The 22,309-nt window shown below is 39.4% G+C and overlaps 1 protein-coding gene across 5 annotated transcripts; it reads right to left on the bottom strand.

Annotated features, from left to right (window-relative positions):
- Positions 1-1,020: 1,020 nt before the first annotated feature.
- On the bottom strand, positions 1,021-22,060 carry gabra2b (gamma-aminobutyric acid type A receptor subunit alpha2b). Of its 5 annotated transcripts, none has more exons than XM_085934861.1 (10): positions 22,005-22,060; positions 21,128-21,200; positions 19,696-19,811; positions 15,564-15,631; positions 13,493-13,713; positions 12,261-12,343; positions 11,763-11,906; positions 3,937-4,089; positions 2,630-2,832; positions 1,021-2,482 (listed from the first exon to the last, which is right to left on the bottom strand). In XM_085934861.1, the coding sequence occupies exons 2-10, from the start codon at positions 21,193-21,195 to the stop codon at positions 2,174-2,176; spliced, it is 1,365 nt and encodes a 454-aa protein (XP_085790987.1). In that variant the 5' UTR covers positions 21,196-21,200; positions 22,005-22,060; the 3' UTR covers positions 1,021-2,173. The 5 variants fall into 5 exon arrangements, with proteins under 5 accessions (XP_085790987.1, XP_085790995.1, XP_085790978.1 ...); XM_085934869.1 differs by having other exon boundaries at positions 21,128-21,197; positions 22,005-22,030; XM_085934852.1 differs by lacking the exon at positions 22,005-22,060 and adding an exon at positions 21,554-21,950.
- Positions 22,061-22,309: the final 249 nt, after the last annotated feature.

Below are 22,309 nucleotides of genomic sequence, written 5' to 3'. Positions count from 1 at the left end.
TGTAGTCTATCGACGCATCTACCTTTCCGTATGTTGTTTGCACTGTACATAAAAAAACACGATATCCTAACTACAGTGTGCTAAATGCAAATAATACAGACCAACAAATGTATTTTAATTAAACCCAAAGAACATGTTGAACATATTTTTTTAATAGGCACGTTCTTGTCGACCATCCGGAAATCCCGCCCACAGAATAAAAACCAACGCCAGTTGCTATGGTAACAATCGGTCATTTGGCTCTTTTTTTCTTTACTTATACTTTCAGACATTTCAATGTTCATTGTCATAGTTTTTTTTCTTTACGTATATGTTGAGACATTTCAATGTGTGTTTTGATTAAGATTTATTGTTGCATTTTGATGTAATGACTAATTAATGGCCACTTATTTATCTACACGATAGAATCCTTGTTCATCTATATTTGCCTTACAATGATATTTAATTGTAGATGCAATGAACCTGTGTATCTACTTTGAGTCATATTTTTGTTTCTTGGTGTCATATTTTGTTTCCTGGTGTTTCCTGGAGACCCCCCCCCACACACACACACACACCCCAAATGTGAAATATGTGGTCAGTAAATGTTGTGCAGGACATTTTTTCTTTTCAACATCAACACATCAACCAACATTAGTATTGCCTCCAAAGTCTCTTGCTAATAATCCCAAAAATAACAAGTAAATATATCATTTAAGGTGATATGTTTTATTAGAAACTGGGCGCAACGACCTTGTAAACAATCATTCTTATCTGAAATGTATAAGAATTTCATTGGAACGGCAAACAATAAGTCTGAAACTAAGGAATGTTGAGAGGGATAATAAAGCAAGCCAGAGTGTTATGCCATGCAACATTTGATCCAAAAATCCAATAAAAAATAGACTGTTGTTGAGTGGGTAAAAAAAGGGAAAGCACAATATCTGGCTACTGATGAGGGGCAGAAGGTACTTCTCTTCACAAAACATTCTATCCTCTCTGAGTGTCAGAAAAAAATGTAACACAAACCACAATAGCACTGCCATATCCTCTCACATTACAACACTAGAAAAAGACTGTCACTTTTTTTTTTTATTCATCAGAATTTTTTTTTTTACTTTCAAACTAATGCAGGAATTAAAACATAAATAAAACTAAACATAAGTAAACACATAAATGTTTTATACTATATACGACAACAGGAACATTACAAATGAACTGTTTTGGTTTTGTTTCTCACCTCGCTACACAGCCATTGTGAAATTGTATTTCCAAAATAAAAAATCAAACACTTAATTGAAAAACACTGTCTAAAAAATAAAAGTTAACTGGTGATAGTCTGGTTAATGTAACCTTGTTGACTTTCTATCAAAAAATGTCCACCCCACACCCTTTTATTTCTTATAGGCTACATATGACAACTATAAATTCTGTTCTGATTTCCTTGCACCATTACTTCTCTTAGTGGTCATATGTGGAAATGCATCTTAAGGCTTGTTTCGTGAACACATATCTCAGCTTTGTATATAAATTGTCATTTTTAAACTTTACATTTTTGTCAGTCATTATAAAATTTGTAAATTTTGGCCAGGAACACAATGAATATGTTTACGTGTATGCTTTTTTAAAAATTATTATCGTTTTTAAATATTGATTAGAGCTCCATACTGATGGTCACGGGTAATAAAACATTTATTCTGTAACAACACTATACAATTGTGTTTTTGCATTGGCTTGGACAAAACAAGTCAGGCCACTTTTGAATGACAAAACAGAAGACAGTCAAACGTAACACAAACATAATCAGAAAATCTCTTTCACTCGAAAAAAAAAAAAAGACATAAGAAAACATCAAGAAAATGGTGTTGATTACATCCGAATTTAGAAGTGACTTTAAACCATTATATATGTTTGTGTTCACATTGATATTGTATGTACAGTGGTCACGTACTTAAACTGGAAACGGGAGATACACATTCTAATAGAAGTCATCACACGATGAAAAGGGAATATAAATAGACAGACATTTACAAAAGACAAGAGTTGTCAAAAGTGCTGCAGACAGTGTAGAAAATAGGCGGAGCTAGAGGATCACACTGCAATCCAGGACATCACTCTGCAAAAGTACGTACACACAGTTGCTGGAGGTATTTGGTTCTGAGGCCTCCTGACCAGAACTTATTGAAGCTGGCATTTAAGTGGAGGGCACCATGTCCTTGATGACGGGTTCTCGGTTTAAGTAGGTGGCCCAGTAAACCAGGTTGAAGGAACCAAAGAGAACGGGAAACAAAATCCTTGACATCCTGTCAATCTTGCTAACGCTATTGAAAGTCTTCTTGCTCTCGGGGATCTTGCCGTCTCCTTTGGCCTTGTTGGATTCTGAAGCACCTCCTTTAGCAATAGTTGGAAGCGTGCTTGAATCCTTGGTAATGTTAGGTGCATAATTGGCCACTGCTACAGCATAGGCGTTGTTCTTCTTGATCACAGATGTCCTCTCTTTTTTCTGTTGAGAGACCAAAGAACCAATTGAAATATATCGGACATAAGCGCATCAATATTCCAACTCTTGAATGGTGAATGAATCAGTGCGGGATGTCACGCTAGCATGAACATGGAGACATTATTGTCAAAACCTCTTTGGTCTCATCACCTTGTCAGTCACAACACTCTTTCCATCCCAGGCCCAGCCGCGCTTGGTGAAGTAATTGACTGTGGCAAACTCAATCAAAGCAGAGAAGACAAAAGCATAGCAAACAGCGATGAACCAGTCCATGGCGGTGGCGTATGCAACCTTGGGAAGGGAGTTGCGAGCGCTTATACTCAGCGTTGTCATTGTGAGCACTGTGGTAACCCCTGAAAACACAAAGACAACAAGTTAAGTTACAACCCTGACAATATTATAGTCAAATTTGTTATTATTTGGAGTACACAGGTCTAGAGGGTCCCTCAAGGGTCAGGTCTTGGACTCCTTTTGTTCAGTCTGAATGTTACCATTGGGTCAAATGCTTCACAACGCCAACTATCGCTATGCAGATAACACCCACCTTGAATATTTATTAGAGACAGCAGTTCAATTACCGTGTTGCGTCATAAAGCAAATTAATAAGTGGATGAAACAAAATTTCCTTCCGCTGAACCAAGACAAACCTGGGAATTGCTTTCGGCAATACAGAAAAGAGGGTTGTTGTTGTTGTTGTTGTTGTTACTAAAGACTTTTTCTACAAAGCATCTTGGGATGCTGATCGACCTAACTTTCAGCAGTTGCAGCAAAATAGCTAGCTGAAAAACATATTCAGACTAAAGGGTTTCATGATTCAAGCAGAAGAAAAGAAGCTCATCCATGCTTTTATCTGCAATCCACTTGATTATTCAAAGAAGCATTTGTCTGCTGGATGAGCTTGAGAAATTGAAATTGAAACGTCAATCATTACACTTGTATCAATTAATGCCAAGATTTTTCATATTTGCATTGATCTGCCTGCTGTTACGAACTATTAAAAACACAAGTCAGCTTCTACTTTTCTTTCTGGTCAACAGACTAAGCACAAAAGCCCAGATAATCATGAATATTCACTACTCGTTGACCTGGGAGGCCAATTTGTTATCTGAAAGGAGATCCTTATTTCCCATGTGGTTTCTTCCCTGAGTCAACCAGTCTTCGGTCACTCTTATTACTTCCACTTGGATTACAAACAAGTTCAGCTATATGGAAAAAGCAGTCAAGCATTTAAAGCAAGTCCCCGTTCTCCGGTGCTTCCAGACATTTTCATTCAGCCTTGCGCTTACAAATGGGAGTTTTCCAAAATGAAGATCATTCCAAATGCTTCTGCGTGTGTTGATATTCAAAATTGTGAGGAGTTTGGTATCCTATAGATGTATTGTAATAATGATGATCCGATAATGGTAAAAAAAATGAGCATTAGAAGAATATAGTCCAAAAGTGATGCACACACTTACCAAATACAGTTCTTGCCGGCACTGATTCTCTATTCAGCCAAAAAGACACTTGGGAGAGGATGACGGTCATGATGCATGGGAGGTAGGTCTGGATGACAAAATAGCCAATCTTCCTCTTCAGATGGAAATGAGCCGTCATCACCGTGTATTCACCTGAGCAGAAGAGGAGGGCAGTTTTAAAACATTGCAATTTGCAACTCGGATGGGAATAGGAAAAATGTCGAAATAATATGACAAATAATAAATGGTTTGGATATATATATATTCTATATATGCAAAACGTATGGGGAATCATCACTGTGCGAGTGCACAGCGTGAGGCAGGCCTTGTGCATCGAGGCTCTATCTCAAAGCGAAGCCACGATTAGACATGAGAAGGAGATGTGTTACCCATGGCAACAGAAAAGAGAAACATAGCTCATTTATTGCCATCTGAAATGAAGGCCTGGTTACATGAGACGAGAAGAAAGAGGTGGAAATGGGGAGCTGGTGTCAATTCCAGCCGCTAATTCCCAAAGAATTTTATCGTGATGTCTTTTTATTATTACTACAACTAGGTGTTGAGCTGCGGAATTCAGAGGTATTGAGTGCACTTGCAGTATCCCATGGAGCTGGATACTAGTGATGGGTCCGGCTACACCGATGCGTCGGCGCATGCGTTGAGCTCATTGAGCGAAGCCCCGTGTCGGTGCGCGTCTCGCTTTAAAAAAGTGACGTGACCGAACGAGCAGCGGTATAGTCTGTCAAGGAAGCGCGCCAAAGCTCTGTTAAAGGAAGTGCATTGTCAACGGGTCCGCAAGGCAGAGACTGGGACAATCAAAAGACCCACCACACTGCACTCCAGCCTCATCTGTTCCGTGTGAATGGGTGTTTTCAACGGCGGGAGAAATTGTGTCCAAAAAAACGCAACAGGCTTACTTTTAAGACATTGGAAAAACGTATTCTTTTTTTAATAAAAACCACATTTGTAAAACACAAATCCCAGTGCACAAGCATGCTCTTACATGTTCGCATGATTGATTGACTGTAACAAAGAAATAAAATATATTTTAAATTTAAATATATATAGATATACTATATTTTACAATGTAATATATAATTACTTAAATGAATTCATGTATATACTATCCATCCATCCATTTTCTGTACCGCTTTGTCCCCACGGGGGTCGCGGGCGTGCTGGAGCCTATCCCAGCGGTCATCGAGCAGTAGGCGGGGGACACCCTGAACCGGTTGCCAGCCAATCGCAGTCATGTATATACTAAGTCATCAAATCAGTGTCAGTTGAGTCTGTCAACTAGTGATGTGCATTCCAGTTCTTTTAAGTGAACTGAATCTGAATTCACTCAAAAGATTTGTTCAAACAAATCGTTCAACAAATCGTCCCCCCCCCACACACACACACACAGACTGATCCTTTTTTTTTTTTTTTTTTTTTATAAATCAAATAATCAAAAATCATGGTCAAAACTTCACGGAAAGTGAAAGGTGCCACACCCGCCCTCACCCCCACTTTCTGATTGGCTGTTTGATCTGTGACGTCACTCGGACACTCTATTAGAAATGAAATAAAATGAAAAATTATGTCACGAGTCTGATCTATTCGCTTAAGCTGCTCCATTAAACCATATAACACAACCCAAGGTTCCATAGTGTAGTGGCTAGTGCTCTGGACTCTCACCCCAGCGTTGGGGTTGGGGTTGAAGATAGGGCTAGGGTTAACCTTAACCCCAACCTTAACCCTAATCCCAACCCTAGCCCTAATTTTAACCCTAACACTTGCATTAACCTTAATCCCAACCCTAGCCCTAATTTGAACCCTAACGCTTGCATTAACCTTAATCCCAACCCTAACCCTAGCACTAACCCTATACCCAACCCTAGCATTAATTAAACCTAACCCAACCCTAACCCTAGCTCCAACCCTCACCCCAACCCTAACACTATACCCAACCCTAGCCCTAACCCCAACCCTATTCCCAACCCTATTCCCAACCCTATGCATTTTTTTTCCATGATAAAACATTTTTTTGGACCCACCGGGATTTGAACTCGGGTCACTGGGGTGAGAGTCCAGAGAACTAACCACTACACTATGAAAGCTTGGCTTGTATTGCATGGAAGGTACGTACACTATATGGTTTAATGGAGCAGCTCAAGTGACTAGACCAGAGACTTGTTGAACTCAAAGTCATCAGCCTTAACTCTGCTACACTCGTGACATGTTTTTTCATTTTGGATGCGTTTGCAGTTCAATTCTTCACCATACTGATAGAATAAAATCGAGAGGTTATTTGAATTCTATGCTCCTCACGTCTGCATGTGCGCTATAGTATGGTCGTCATTATGTTTCATTATCATCTTTAATATCTGCAGCTGCAAAACATTAAATGTCGATCATGACGCTGTAGGGCGACTTTGTAAATGTATATCTTTTATGCAGTTTTGACCTTTTTGTTAACCTGCACGTTCACTAAAAGGAGTCGTTCTTTTGAACAAATCGTTCACTCACGAGCCAACACTACTGTCAACAACAAAGCCTGTAGTATTTTTAAGGTCCAGCAGGAGGCGCGGGTGTCAGCAGTCAGCGACACAGTGTCAATACAGTTTGCCAACGACACACGACGCCTCATGGACCCATCACTACTGTATACTATCTTGTGTAATTTAATTTGCATGCCGGCATCAATGCCTTTGTACTGGATCGGGGGGGGGGGGGGGGCAATCAGGCATATGTGTGTGTGTGGAAAGAATCAAAAGGACGTGCTGGATTTTCTCAGGAGAATCCTGTGATCGCTTATTGAGAGGGAATACAATAATTAGAGGATCTCACAAATGTTGGAGACACCATCTCGTGTTCACATCTCATTAATACAGGACACAGAGGTGCCCACCGCCCATTCTGAGCACACTATTACGGTTCATGTTAAAGATGTTTATTGCTTTAAGTGGATTTCCTCACGATACAACAGATGGCCTTCATGGTGCTGAATGATGTTCTTGTGAACAGTTGGGTCAAGAAAAACCAAATATGGATGTGGTGAGTAACCTGATCCACTATTTGGGTCAATTCGACTCAATTCTCTCAAAATAAGTGAGTCATTTTGTACAAACAAACCCTGAAGGTTTGGTCAAATTGACCCAAGTAGGAGGTTGGCCCCTTTTTGCCCATCTGTTTTTTTAGAGTGTACACTGAATTTACTTCAATACACAATAAACATCTTTGGTGCCATTGTGACTCATCTGACAGAAAAAGACCACTTGTCAACAGAACAGCTTCCCTGACCTCATTCTTTACCTTGATGCCACAGACTTGCAGTGCAAGGATCCATTCATTCCCTATGGGTTACACCAGAAAGCCAATCTTGAGAAACGAAGCGACGGAGAAAACAAGCAACCTAAACTAAAACAACCAGAGCTTTTCCCCAAAGATCCATCTTGAGCCTTACGCCATTTCCATTTGCAATGAGTGTTACCGTGGCAACCGAGCCTCAGAAGGAATGTGGATACCTTCGCATCAACGCGGTATAAACCCACATACACAATTGCTAACTCCCCTGGCAACACTTTTGGCAACAAGCTTCTCACAGCAACGACAGCCTCTGTCATCTGAGCAAATGTTTGGTGGTTGTGCAAGGACCACAAGTGCTAACCTGAATCTGTGCCCTTGTTCTGCCTTCCAAGGTCTAAACCACTGATTGGTTCACTTGAAATACTATCAATTTGTTTATGTGTCTGTTTTTGTTTGGTGGTGTGCCATGAGATTGTTCTGATAGAAAATATGCGCCTTGGCTCACTAAAGGTTGGAAAACACTCACCTACACTAAGCACTCCCACCAGGAGAAAAAACAGTTTCCCCGTTGGTGTTTCGCTATTGTTAGTCAAAGCATGTCTGTGCTCTCTCCTTGCACGTAATATAACTCCATAAAAGCAATTTCATTTGGACAAGCCCTTATTATCGACAATTGCCACAACCATTAACAAAGAGAGCATGGCTTTCATCTTCACAAGCTCTTTAGTCTCAGTTGTCTTGGAATTTTTCATTTATGTCTGCCAAAATGTTACTAACAGACAAGTGAAATAATCGACAGTTATTCTCACACCGAGTCTTCATGGAATCATTTAGACCAGCTCAGAATCATTAGAGGTTCGAGCAGGACTGTGATCTCGGATATTTGTGGCGTCCAAAGCCAATGAACTCATTCATTGACAGCCCAGTTGAAAATGGATCTTTGACAGCTATAGCCATCATTGGCAGTAAATGAATTAGTTACTGCCTTCTTGTTGTAAGTAACTGGTCACTGGCGGAGCTAGGATTTATTTTGCCTGGAGGATATCTCAGGGGATTTGGAAAAACTTCTACAACCCAAAGTTTATTATCTGCCACAAACCAACAGAAATATGCTCTTCTTAGAATTCCATTTAGTAGTAATTCAATCCTTCATGTCTGCAGTTTATGAAATGATTATTTTTTGTCCCCTTAAATTGTAATATTTATATTCATTTGCTCTTCTCTTTTCAAGTGTCAGAAAACCATAAATAAACTTCAATAAGACCAAGAAACGTACACAACTCCCATCCTTCTTTCTATTATTTACACCCTGAAATGCCAAGGTCCCTGTTAGCTACACAAAACAGTGCGGATTAAATGACACAATTCCTTCCAGCTCGCTTCAGATGTGTGTCGTGTATGTAAAGCATGCAGCTGCACCCAAGTGTACAACATACAAGTGCTTTAAAGTAACAAGTAGAACATGAATGAGTTGTAAAATTGCACAAATTTTGCAAGCGTGTGAGGCTGTGTTCACATGTTTGTGCAAGATGTCCATCCCAGTGACGCCCGAGAGCACATTTGCTCGTACCAAATGACCTACTTTGCAAATACGCTACATTAAGCCCTGACACACCACTAATGAATGATTCATTTAAAGTCAGCCAATCAGATAATGTGTAGCGACTAGTTCAACCAAAGAAACACTCGCAGCCGGGCATTTTCCTCCTATGAAGGCATCATACACCACTTTTCCTTGATAGAAGCGTTTAGTTCATGAAAGGAGAGTCGTGGAGAGCGAAATGGATGCTGGAATTCCCTTGATACTCAAAGGAAGTCACTGGGGGAATAAGAATTGAAATTGTGAAAACAATTTGTCGTAACCTGTGTGGACTATAAGTCAAAAAGACTGGACTACCAGATGGCATTCTTTTCTTTGTCACAATCAAGAACCTATTTGTAAGATTTTTTTTCAACAATGAATCGGACTTTTGTGAAAAAAAAAAGAAAAGGTTTTCCATTTTCATCCTTAAATTCAAAACTACAGAAGAACATCATTCCAACTGTGACTGCAGAAAAAGCACAAATATGTTTCAATAACTGGTTCAATCCGTAACGTGTCAGAAAACAGGCAAAAAATGTTGATTATTGTTTTCCAAATTAAATGTTGATGTTTGTAAAAGTTTATTTTAGATTCAAAACAAAAATCATAAGCCTGGTTTTATGAGACACTACATTAATTGAAGAACATTTACAATTGATGGCCTGGAATTTGGAGGATTTGGACAATTTTAAATTAAACATGGTGTATAAATCACTTGATCAAAAATAGTTATGGAATTAATTTGAAAATGGATTAGTTACCAATGAATCATTGCACCTTTATAAGTTAGTGCAGAGTAGCAATTCATTTGCAAAGTTAACGCATAGACTTTTCTCAAAACGTGTATCTTGAGTGTTATGTGCCATTGCTTGAATATTTTGTGTTGTGAGCCAAAATCTTAGTTCCAACTACAGTTGAAATAAATTGAACGTAAGAAGCCACTGTTGGTAATCAAATTAGATATATTAACAACTACAGAGTGTCTAGTTGTGTGTTTTGTGATAAATCTACAGTTATTATCATTGCATGTGATAAACCCATTCACCAACACTCCCTTGAACATCAATAAAGATAATTTCCATGAATAAAAACTGAGAAGCCTACTCCGCAGACAGTGACGCAAGACAAAGCCTATGAGGAGAAACTCCAAATAAATGAATGAGACACACAACTGAGCCTTGATTCACATTTGTAGGCTGACAACTGGCTGAAAAGATGAAAGCAGCAGTGATCTCCCAGCACTGATGACTCTCCCTTGGTGTCATGCTGTTTGCGCAAGCAAATAATACTGCTAAAATTAGATCAATGCTGTCTTGAGAGTCACACACAGTTTCAGATCTCTCATCTGCTCCAGAGCCTTCCTTACAAAAACAAACAGCTGAGAATAAATGGATCACATACAGAAATGAAATTAATTGAAATCAATTGAGTTTTCTCTTCTTCTTTTTTTTCCCAGTAGGCTACGGTTCAAATATTTTATCACTGTGGAGTCATTCATGTGCAATTCAGGCATCTGCACATGCATCTTGTTTGATATGTTCCATCAAATATAACAGATAGATGTCATTTGAACCACAATATTAACTTTTTGTCATTGTTGCTTGGTTCAACCCTCAGTTTATGTGCACACCAAGTTGTTTTACTTCTCATCAGGAATTTTCGCCACTAGAATTGGACAATAAAATTATTGATAGGCACAGCAGCCATCACTTACGGTTCCGCGAGCATCCCTTTCTATTGCAACAGGCAAATATATTTCCCGTGTTTTTGTCCAGAGCTGCAGCAACATCATTCATCTGTTTTTATGGCTATAGTATTTATTTATTTCCTCCAACTCCCTTGAGCACACCAAACACGCGCAGAAAGACACAGTAAATAGTCTGCCCATTTTCATTCTCCATGGGGAGCTTTGGTAAAGTGGAAAGGCATGTAGGAGCTGTAGCACACCTGTCATGCTGCTTTTGGCTTTCCGGTCCTCGCTAAATGCAAATTAATGCTACAGTGGGGCCTCCGTATATGAGTTTATTTATTTATTTCTGTGGCCATGTTTGTATAGTATCTGAAATCATCTTTTCTACTGAAATGGTTAGAAATGCCATTACCCCCCCCCCCCCACACACACACACACACAAAATACTTAATAAAAACGATTAGAATGTCAAGTATTTGAGCATACCAGGAGGTGTTACTGAGCAAAGGACGACATAAAATGTAGACAAAAATTAAAATTTACTACTAAAGCTACTACTTCTACTCAGTAATTTTTCAAAGAGGATAAAGAATATATCCCTGTTAGTATTGCTATATAATTTGGGGTTGTTCAACTGTGTTCAAATATGTTATGCTTAAAGAACTATAACTACAGATGCTAACTGTTAGCAAGTCAGTGGTATTTTCCATTATAGCATTCAGCTAGCAATGGCCGATCTTAAGACATCATCGTTTGATTGAAATGTATTTGATGGTTAGTTTGACGGTAAACTTTAATTAAGAGTGGTATTAAACAGGTGGAAGTGACTAACTAAACTGATGGTTATTGTAAAGTGAGTTGAATTGAGTTTATTGACACCATACAGCTTTTGTATTCGCCCAATGATTGAATTCCAATCAATTTAATAAAAAATATTGATCTTGCTTCTTTCCAAGTACAACCAGTCATGCCAAAAGACTTCATAAAATGATCTGGTCACAAGCTTTACCTGCCAAAGGCAACATAGTGTTCAACAAGACAAGCAATAAGCCATAACTTGTTATTCTCAATGAAACTGTTTGGAGGTGTGGTGTGATGTTCATTCGTTTGTTTCTGCGGCCCTTGCAGTTCAGGCTAATGAAAACCCAATTAATAAGCACCCACATTGATGTTTAACAACAGTGGTGAGGGACTTGAATGTAAAGAATAGTGTGAAATGAAGAAGTCCAAACAGGAAACTGTCTCGTCTGAGTTTGAGCTTACCTGTACTTGATTTAATAGTTTCCTGCCCCGCCGTTTGTCCAAGTAAATCATACTGATTCAGACGCGAGCTTTCTCCTTCCACTACTACGGAATCAGAGGCATTCAGAGTCCAAGCGTAAGTCACTTCCGAGATTGTGTAGGCGTCTAAAGAAAAACACAACGCACACTTCTGTTTGAAAGGATGCAGACAATTTGACCAAAAATAAGAAAAGCACAATAAAACCTTCAATCTTTGTCGTGCTCTTTCAATATATTCATTATCATTTCGTGAAATTGTATGTGTTATGTGTCAGGACTTTCACAGCTATTATTCTTTGCTGTGGTTATCAGTGATGGCGACATACATTCTTTGTAATGGCTGCTTAGTTCCATATAACTGTGGACAACAAAAATACCTTAAGAAGGACGGAAGACACAGCAAAAACTCAGCAAAAAGAATAAAATGAAAAGATTTAACTTTCTTAAATTCCAGTAAGTATCATTATTAGCATTACTCACAGCTGCCAAATTTAAGCGGACAGGAGTGAAAGTCCATTGGGAAATCCTCCAGATGCATCGGGCACTCTGCATGCACGGTTAACCTGCATTAGATTCACAGACAAACCCATTGAAGAAATCAATTCATTGAATGACTTAGTATTATTATCAGCATTATTATAGCTCACTAACACTCTGGGCCTTACGGACACAAACGGGCTAATTATTTAAATATCCGCTTCACAGTGGCGATCTATGACTCTGGCTAACTTTACACTATCCGCAAGTAGAGATCTGCTTGCAGTTCCTGATGAATATCCTTTGCGTGCTTTGATTTTATAAATGGACTTCTGAGTCCATTTCTTCTTCCGTAATGTCAAAGGCTGTGCACGCGTCTCCTGTGCTGATTTTGAAGTGAGTGACCTGCTTTTATTGCAAAAGTAAGTCAACTGTGTTCACTCTCACAATGGCGCAAATGACCCTTTTGAATTGCCAGAATCGCCAATCTACAAAATACCACAAAAAGAAACTTCCACCCATGTGCACAGTTAAGCTTTCTGCTGGTCTTGCGCTGGGCACAAATAAAGGGCCCCTTTGTGTTGAGTGAAGTGCGCGTTTGAATATCTGCTTGTGTATATTATTCTGTTACCTTTGTTCAATAAAGTTACCCTGGACCACGAGGTAAGGAATTCCAATTTTGTACTACCAATAGGCTTCATTAAATTAGCTAACAACAAGGAATTGTATAACCTAAACCGGTTGTAATTTTGCAGCATTCAAATTTCATTTGAGCATTTTTTTATTAGGAGTCAAATTATTCAAAATTTTGGACATTCTGCCTTTTCTCCAATAACAGTCCATGTGGAAAAATAATCACTGCAAAATCCCGCAGTACAGTCTAGGGAAAGATCTGGGATGGGCACATGATGAAAAAAAAAAAAAACCCAGAATGACTGTATATCATCATTCATATGTCTTTCTTGACATTGATAAATGGATGCCATGTGGCAAAACAGTAAATGCTTGACTGACACTGTGTCCTTTAAGATGTTTCCGCGTCCTGGTGAAAATCTGCTGAACTCAATCTGTATTCAAATATAGTCTGCGCGTCGAAAAAAAAAAGGCTTTAAGAATTATTGACTACAACATAAAACTCCCACCACGACGAGAGCAAATCTTTCCTAAGATGATTAATCACAGCATATTGATTCAAAGTGTATCGCAGTCAGATGAGTTTGTTTGACGTAAATTACCTCATTGTGTACAACAACGTCCCGTCATCTTTGATCCTCAGCAATTTATTGGGCATGGTCATGTTATGAGCCACGGACTTCTTCCCATTGTGGAAGAAAGTGTCGGGGGTCCAGATTTTACTCGCCATCAGGTTGTTGAGAGGCAATATATTCATTGGTCCATGAAATTTTAATCTCTCATCCTTCCAGGCTTGCCTGAAGAAAACATCGATGGTGTATTCCTGAGGGAAGAGAAAATGTCATCAGTCCAACTGTTACTGTTTGTGTGTATAGCGAACACAACAGACTCCCGAGCTTGGTTGAAAAATGTGAACTAAAACACATTGCACTCTGCTGTCGTTTCTTATCGCTCACCACCTGACACATTAAACCTGAGAACTGGGTGACTTTTCCGATTCCACGGTATTTAAGAGGTGAAGCCTGCGCTTGTGTTCCACACAGCTCCCAGCATGGGCGTTTTTCCCAAGATGGCTTTGAGGCAGGGAAGAACCCCTTGACCCATAATCCTCTGTTGTCAAAAGAAACCACACATTCCAGTGCAGAAAGCCCTGCGCTATGAATTGTGTGTTAAAGTGTGTGTTTACCTGATTCACACATAGCCAGTGGGAAAAAAAAGACAAACCCCTGTTTAGTTTAGTTTTTTTTTTACTGAAAGTCACACCAGATTGGTGAAATCCTCCAATCAAACATACATATGGAAATATTGAATCCCAGGATTTGAAATGATCATGACGGTGATCCAGATCAATGTACAGTAATTCCCAACCAATGTATCACAGCACATTCAAGAAAATGATCAATTTTCACTCCCAAAAATGTGCTCATCAGTTAATACCAGTGACCTGTAGAGACAGGCAGATCTCTTTCGCTAGATGGCAGAAAGTACAATTAACACGAGAATCTGTCAGACTTGGCGGAAACAGGTCTGTCAAATTGAGTGAGTAGAAGTCTTGTGCTGACACGCAAATCAGGCACAGATGCGCTGTCGACACAAATAGAGCCTCCCCACCCCGGGTAATCAAGATCATCATTGTGTCACTATAAATACAAAACACAAATATTTGAGTCCTTTTTTTTTTTGTTTGAAGCATCGTGCTTCTCCTAATGTGTCTTGGCTCAGTATAGGTCAGGTAAGAGTGTAATAAAAAGCGTAATTGTTGACTCAATCATTCAAGCTGGAAACAAATATTTCTCAAGATTAATCACCCTTTTTAAATTAAACTGTGCCTTTTGGTTTTTGAAAGCCTCACGCATCACGTTGGCGCCAAACACTATTGTCCTTAACGTCAAACTCATTTTGAAGCTATTATCCATCCATCCATTATTTGAACCGCTTTATCCTCACGAGAGTCGTGGGTGCGCAGCAGTGTGCGGGCGGTAGGCGGGGGACACCCTGAACTGGTCACCAGCCAATCACAGGGCACAAATAGACAAAAAATCTAATAAAAAAATAAAAACAGCAAGGTGAATGAATAAATGAGTGTCCAGACTGTTGTTATTTTTTGTAATGGAAAAACAAGTCCTAAATTCATGGACAGATTCCCATTAAGCCAGTCAGATGTTGGTGGTAATCAAAATTTCATATTTATTTTTATGAAGAGGATTTTTATCATTTCTCCTCAACATGATTGATTCCCTATGTGAGACCTGCTAGTCACGACTTTGCCGGTTTGTGTGCGCGCGAGAGTGAGTTCTCATTTCCATTTCATTCAGAGAGGAGAGAACTGAACAGCCGCATTTTAGCCGTTCAATCAACGGATCAATCACTTGGAAAATGGGTCCTCAACAAAGGTAGGGGACGTATACCATATGAGGTGGAGTGGGTCGCATGTCTCAGAATGATAAGCGGGGAAAGCCCCGGATAAACAAAGGACTGGGGGGGAATAACAAGAGGAGTTTCAATAATTCATAAGATGATTACTGTCACATGAATAGACGTCGTGCTTAGAGAGGAACACAAGTCCCGCTTTAGTTCTGTGGCGAATGGTGTGCACCGCCAAAATAATGATGTATTAAAGGAGGCTTAAACAAGGAGGATTAAATATTAAAAAATACGTATAACTGCCCTCACCATGTCTGTGTCTGAAACAGGTCCAAAACTGGTGACGAAGATGTCCGTCTTCACCTCAGTGACCCTGTCTGGAAGGCACAGCATAGTTGGATGTTCAGCAAAGAAGCACAATTTAAACTACACTGGGCAGTTTTTTTGTTCTTAACAAATGTTGTGTTATTTTTAACCCAGAAGTTTTAAAGATACAACAGAACACAAACGCATGCCCAAAATGTAAACATGCTTAATTCTACTCGTAAGGAAATTGTAAATCTGCCAAATTTCTTTTCCATCTCTTCTCTCTGATAAACCATTCAAAGGGAAGTCAAGTAGAAAAAATATTTACAATAATATGTTCTACACGGCCCCACTAGTTTTAATGGTAATCTGATTAATATTGCATTTGTGGAATATGAATTACTTATTTGAATCCACTCGTTTTCGTCATCTCCGGGGGCGGCCATATTGCCACTTGCTGTCGACTAAAAAAAATGACATCACAGTTGCTCAAGGCTCAGCTAACAACCAATCGTGCGTCAGCTTGTGTACGTCACATGATCAAACTCAGAGACCAAGGTGAATTGGGGGCAAAAAAAAAATCAACAGATTCAATCAACAGATTCCCCCCCCCCCCCGATTATTTCTGTAATGCTTGAACATTATTTTCTTTGTCTTATGTTTTGTTGATGGAATGTGAAAGTGACATCCAGCATAACAGAAGGTGGCTATATGAACCCCTGGACATCAAGCTCCAAATGTTGCTCTCCTGCATCAGATCTGCAACATCAAGTCCATTTGCGACTTCCACACGCTGTCTCTTTCAATAATTACTGAAGTTGGAGCTCACGCGCTTGCTCAATTTAAAAAGCTTTCCTTCCCCTTTTACCCAAACACTCATAATCTAAAGACATCATTAGTCCAAGCTTAAGTGCTCCGATGCATTGTAAGGCTGGCACTCACCCCCATCGCTCCATCAAGAAATATTACGGGCTGGCTTTCTCATTTAAAAAGTATGTGAATCAAAAGGAATGGCAGGCTAACAAGTGCATTGATTTTACTTTGACAAAATACACGTTACATTTATGTATGTAGACTTTTGAATCAAGTTCACATAAAAGATGTCATGTTTTGAGGACCCACCACATTAGTGTTACTTAGAAAATATCATAAGCATTAAAAGAAGGTTGTCCGCTGATTTATTATTATTATTTTTTGATGGTCTGCATTTCAGACTGAATGTGAAGTTTCTTCTATAACCCCCCCCCCCCCCACACACACACACACACACACACACACAATTTGCCCTCTTTAGGGTAGTGGATGACCTGAAGCTAATCCCAACTGAGTTTTTATTTCGGAACCATTTTTACGTAGCTTTTTATGCAATGTTTGAATTAAGCATGTTTGAATTAAGCAAAGTGTTAATGTTCAAATCAAGCATCATGTCAGTGATGCATCATATTAAATACAGTATATTTCAAAGGAATGAAACCTTTGTAGTCATTTACTTCAGTAGGTCATGATGGAGGTAATTGGAGAACTAAGTCAATTTTAGGATGGAACAGGTATAAAATATATCACTGAGTAAAACAATGATTTAGTTTAATGATCATGACAGAGGCTGTAAAGGGAGCACACCTTTGGTTTATATCGCTTGTTTCAAATACTCTGATTTGTTGCAGTTCAAAGCACATTATTTTCATCTTAGAAAATAACCATTGGAAATTAGATCACATCAAGCCTCCAGACCTAATAAATTTGATGGTATTTAAAATAAAATACTGCATCATCGATTGTTCTTTATCGAGCCATTGTTATATTTTAGGCTAGTTGAAGTGAGGTAGAGAGAAGCTGACTAGACTGAGGGGGTTGTGCAGTGGAGCTGCTATTACGCTCCCTTTGCTCCTTCTGGATGAAAAGACATCATCCTTGCGTATTTTGTTGAATTGAAGTCTACATTTCTGTGCACAACCAACACGTAGCGAAACGACACAAAACCAACAGTGCCTCCTTGTTGTAGCAAATTTGGGACAGCACAGGCTCCCTGGAGTGAAATGTTTTACCCAGAGTGCATTTAATGCCTGAGGAGGACAGTGAGGTTATTTATATGAACATGAGGACAATACCTAAAGTTCATTTCTTTGGCGAGAAAAAGCCAAATACGCTTGCCGTAAAATCCTCGTCCCTTGTTACAGACTGGTGTGCTGAACCGTGTTTAATTGGTCAGATGAAACGCGCCTCCGTTTTGGCGCTTTCCAAATGTCGGAGAATCCATCTTACACATTCTTTGTATTCATCCAGATAAAATGCAGAAAGTAACACCTTTCAGAAGTTCCACATTGCTTATTTATACAGGTCTCAAGATTAAGAATAGCTGTGTGAATTCAATTCTAATTCACACCTTATGTGGGCACACGACATAGCACCTCAGTGACAAGCACAAGTCGCATATGTTGGTATTGATTTGGAATATTTTTAAGATTTAGGATTATCAGCACCAGAGGCGGTGGAACTAGGGGGTTACTGGGGGCATAGTCCCCCCCCACACACCCAATTTTTGGCTTTGCCCTTTGCTCCCTTCAAGACAGATAGACTAAATGCTGTTTTCGTGAGTTTTCCAATAACAAAGGTCCAAGACAATTCAGTTTGCTAGCGGCTTCTATGCCTGATACTGAACAACTATAATTTAAACATTCCCTCCTGTGGACACATTATATGATTATCTACTGTCATCAGTGAGGGGGGTTTCATGAAAATGTAAAGCCCATACCCGCAGGATGGTTAAGCATGGAAGACAAGGTCAAGTCATATTAGCATTAAATTGCATGAAGTTACTTCCCATTCCTGGAAGAGTCATGTAATGTGGGCGTGCGGCAAAGGCACCACTTAAAAGGCCCATTAAAGATGTCACTACCAATTTCTTTGCCATATTTTGCAGTGTGTAGGTTTGATTTGGGCTCACAGAGAACAAAACTGTTAGCATCAGTGTGATTATAAACCGAGTTCAACTCACAGTCTTATCACAAATAATGTGCAGTGTTATTTCATGCATTCTGCAGCCACAGGTACCAGATGCTACGTCTCAAAGGTGTCCTGCACACTTGAACTCAACAGACAAGTGGGAAATTGTTTTATGATTTGCACTTTAACAACAGTTTTTGCTTTCAACCTGATGTGTTGATACTTTATTGGCTTGGAGTGAAATGAAGAGCCATGTGTGCATTTACACTCACACTTGACTTACGAAACAGGAACATTTTATTCTCTCCCTTGAAACTTCCTAGTTGCCTCAAGGGGCAAACATGAGTTGGTCTTGAAAACCTCTGCCCTAGATTTTGCTCTTCTACCTTTATGATTAAGTCCAAGTGTGGAATGGTTTGACTCATACAGTGATGCGTATTTGTCAACCCACAGATGAGATATAAACATAAAATTCACAGATACACATTCTTCTGTAGGTAAAATGGTGCGTCAATAATTGAGGCACTACTGTATATATTTTCAATTAAAAAAAATAAACTAACTAACAGCACTTGTGACTGAGGAGCAGCAGTGCACAACACTGCCAGACCAACGAAGGTCTGCTCCCCATATGGCTTCTCCGGATTGATGGCCTCAGGAATTTGAATTTCAAATGGACCTAAATCCTGAGGGAGGTCCTTGGCTTTGGGGTGAGTGGCCAGTCAGAAATGAGATACAAGGTGATGGAAGAGGCGAGAACGGAGAGGCACGCCCGGGAAGTACCGTTTTTTTTCTCATTTATTCAAATTTACAACCATTTGCTTCCTCTGCAAAATTACATTTTAAGCTGTTGCCACGGGGGAAATATTTGGTGTCATAAATGTTGCCTTTTTGAAAATATGACGAAAAGAATCATTCAATTAAAAATGCACCATTTTGCTCAAACTGCTCCTCTAAAAATACATAATTTAGTAAGATGCGTACTTGTAGATAAAAAGACTCATTATACAGTTAGAAAAAAAAAAATCTACATTTGATAGTCAAATGGGTCTTATTTTCAAGAAAACAATGTGTCGTTCAAAACGTACATGCTTTTATAACAAAGTGGCTTTGTGAATATTTAGTAAAGGGAAATATGCAATGGAATATTGGCAAAGACAGCAAATTGAAATCAAATGTAATATTTTCTTACCTCCTAGACCAGGGCGAAGACGGTTATCATAGCCATCGAGCAGGCTGTCAAGGATGCGTGTGAATAGGGTGATGTTGGTTTTGAAGGCATCAGAAGTGGTGTCTGCCTTTACCGATCTGGTCAACAGACACATGACAACAACATGACACGCTAGAGGAGCCTTCATGATCATGATTGGTTTTTAAGAATAGCTACAACTCCTAAACAAAATGTGCTTGTTCCATTCTCATTTCAAGGAAGAAAACATTTATTCGCCATCTAATACAAATTTCATTCAGGCATGCAGATTCATTGTGAATGAAGTCACCAAAGGTACATTATAGCTGAATGTAATCAACAACTTTGTCAGCTCAGGAAAAAAGCAGCCTCAGGTCAGTAGTATTTCTATCATAAGGAAGGGAAAAAAAAATGGAACATTTATTTGAATATATAAATAATTTATTAGACTATTTTTCCTCAAATCTATTATATATTGTGAGAATGCTGAATGAAAATGTCTAGATAGATAGATAGATAGATAGATAGATAGATAGATAGATAGATAGATAGATAGATAGATAGATAGATAGATAGATAGATAGATAGATAGATAGATAGATAGATAGATAGATAGATAGATAGATAGATAGATAGATAGATAGATAGATAGATAGATAGATAGATAGATAGATAGATAGATAGATAGATAGATAGATGTGGAATGATATTGGTGAAAAACTTGCAATATGTCGGTGAAAAGTGTGGAATGATATTGAAGGATACGCAATGATGTGAATGATATCAGCGATGTGGAATGATTTTAAATCATAACGAATGATATTAAACGTGTCACTGGGAATGAATGGAAATAATTGGAGGAATTGTGAGCAACTTCCAGCATCCACACAATCAATGCAACATGAAAATAATGTAATCCAAATAATGTAAGCTATGATGAATTGTTCATTTCCAACAAGTCAATAATCCAACCCATCTGTTTTATCAGCACCATGCCTCCAGGTTATAGCCAGACTGAGAGCACAGAAGGCGTAAACCAGTTATCAAATGGGGGCCCGCGGGCCGAACCCTCTGAACTGTCCAATTCACGGCTGGATTCCATAATTTTGAGCCTCAAAGAGAAAATATCATGGGGTCCACACTAAAGCAAATGAAACCAACAATTGAGACTGAGGCTAAATTTCCGACAGTTTTGGACAGAAATCAAGAAGCAATAAACATCATACAATATGCATGCTGTCCGGTGAGATTATGGCCCTCTGACAAATATACTTGGTGACCCCTGGCGTCTCCTTGGTGCGTAATATGTGCGTCCAAGAATTACTGAAAGGCAGAAGGTCCCCTCGGACGCACACGCTGCTATCATCTTCTAGGTGTTTCCCTTTCACAAAAGCTTAAACTTAAAAAAAAAAAAATGAAGAAAAGAAAGACTCACCTGGTTATCCACAAAGCCATGAGCGGCAGGCAGGAGAGGAGCAGAGGCGCGCTTTTGCCGCTCCACATTGCTGCTTCAAGCAGGACGCCCACCGCAACGACAACCAGTGAATAGAAACATAACATCACAGCATTGCATCGAGGAAATAATGAAACCCCACGAGTAGGAAAAATAAGGAGACGATGGGGGGGCATTGGCGGTAATTAGTATTCAGTGACACGTCCCACGCACCCACGCACTGCTATTGCTACAAAATACGAGCTCGTGTCAGTTCACGATTTTATACCGTGCCACCAAATAGACAACAATGATTCATTTTCAAATAGAATAAGTGTGACGGAGACAGAGCAGAGAAAGAAAGCATCATCCACGCCTTTGCCGTGACAATGGTTGGACCGTGATTCTTTTGTGTCAAAGCGCGCTCACCTCAAGTGCACAAAGTACCCACGGCAGCTGCAATCGTCGACGGTGGGAGAAATAAAGGAAAAAGTTAAAGCCAATTCTCAGCTTTAAATGGATGGAAGCGATGAATGGATGGAAATGTGTCACGAGAATCACATCTCAATCCCAGTCAGATGGAATGCACCGGCTTCCATCGTGGTTTAAATGAGGCAATTAGATGATAGAAATGCGTTGGGTACAAAAAAAAAAAAAAAAAGGAGCGACTAAAATAAAAGAAAATAAAAATGCATCAAAGCAAGCAGTGAGAAGCTCTTGCTTTCAAAGGGTCTTGTGCATTATCATCTTGTGGTCTCGATGTGATTCGTGATTAGCAAGAAGCACGTTGAGCCCCCCACCACCACCACCACACACACACGCACGCACACACACACACGCGCATACGCACGCACTCAAAAAGGCTAAGGAGGACACTTACTGGGTCCTAGAGGTAGTTCCAGCTCCAAGAGCCTTTATTGGAATGCGCGCACGTTAATTGATGTCGTTTCCGCCCCAGCTGCCTGCAGTCAATATGATAATGTATTGATTATGCAAATGTGGTCTTTTTCTGAACTTTGCTTCGAGGAAAGCAATGTTTCCAAATGGAGTTTTCTGGCTTTAGTTTGAGCGGAAATGCTGTGATGTTTGGACTGCTTACGGTTGCCGAACTAGAAAATCAACCATGGTGGGGGGAAGAAAAAAAAAACATGGTGGGAAAACTGTTGTTATACGGTGAGTTACTGT

Source organism: Syngnathus leptorhynchus, chromosome 2, assembly GCF_054491065.1.
Source record: "Syngnathus leptorhynchus isolate UIUO chromosome 2, UIUO_Slep, whole genome shotgun sequence".
Lineage (NCBI taxonomy): Eukaryota > Metazoa > Chordata > Actinopteri > Syngnathiformes > Syngnathidae > Syngnathus > Syngnathus leptorhynchus.
Note: the sequence above shows the minus strand (reverse complement) of the source record. Positions and strands in the feature narration are given on the sequence as shown.

Excerpts from the sequence above, each read along its gene's own strand:
- gabra2b (XM_085934834.1), bottom strand. The coding sequence starts at position 21,252 with ATGTTATGTTTCTATTCACTGGTTGTCGTTGCGGTGGGCGTCCTGCTT. Across the intron at positions 13,714-15,563 it reads CTGTTTCAGACACAGACATG|GAATACACCATCGATGTTTT; the intron begins GTGAGGGCAGTT and ends CTCTTCCCTCAG. Across the intron at positions 2,483-2,629 it reads AGAGTGTTGTGACTGACAAG|AAAAAAGAGAGGACATCTGT; the intron begins GTGATGAGACCA and ends GTCTCTCAACAG.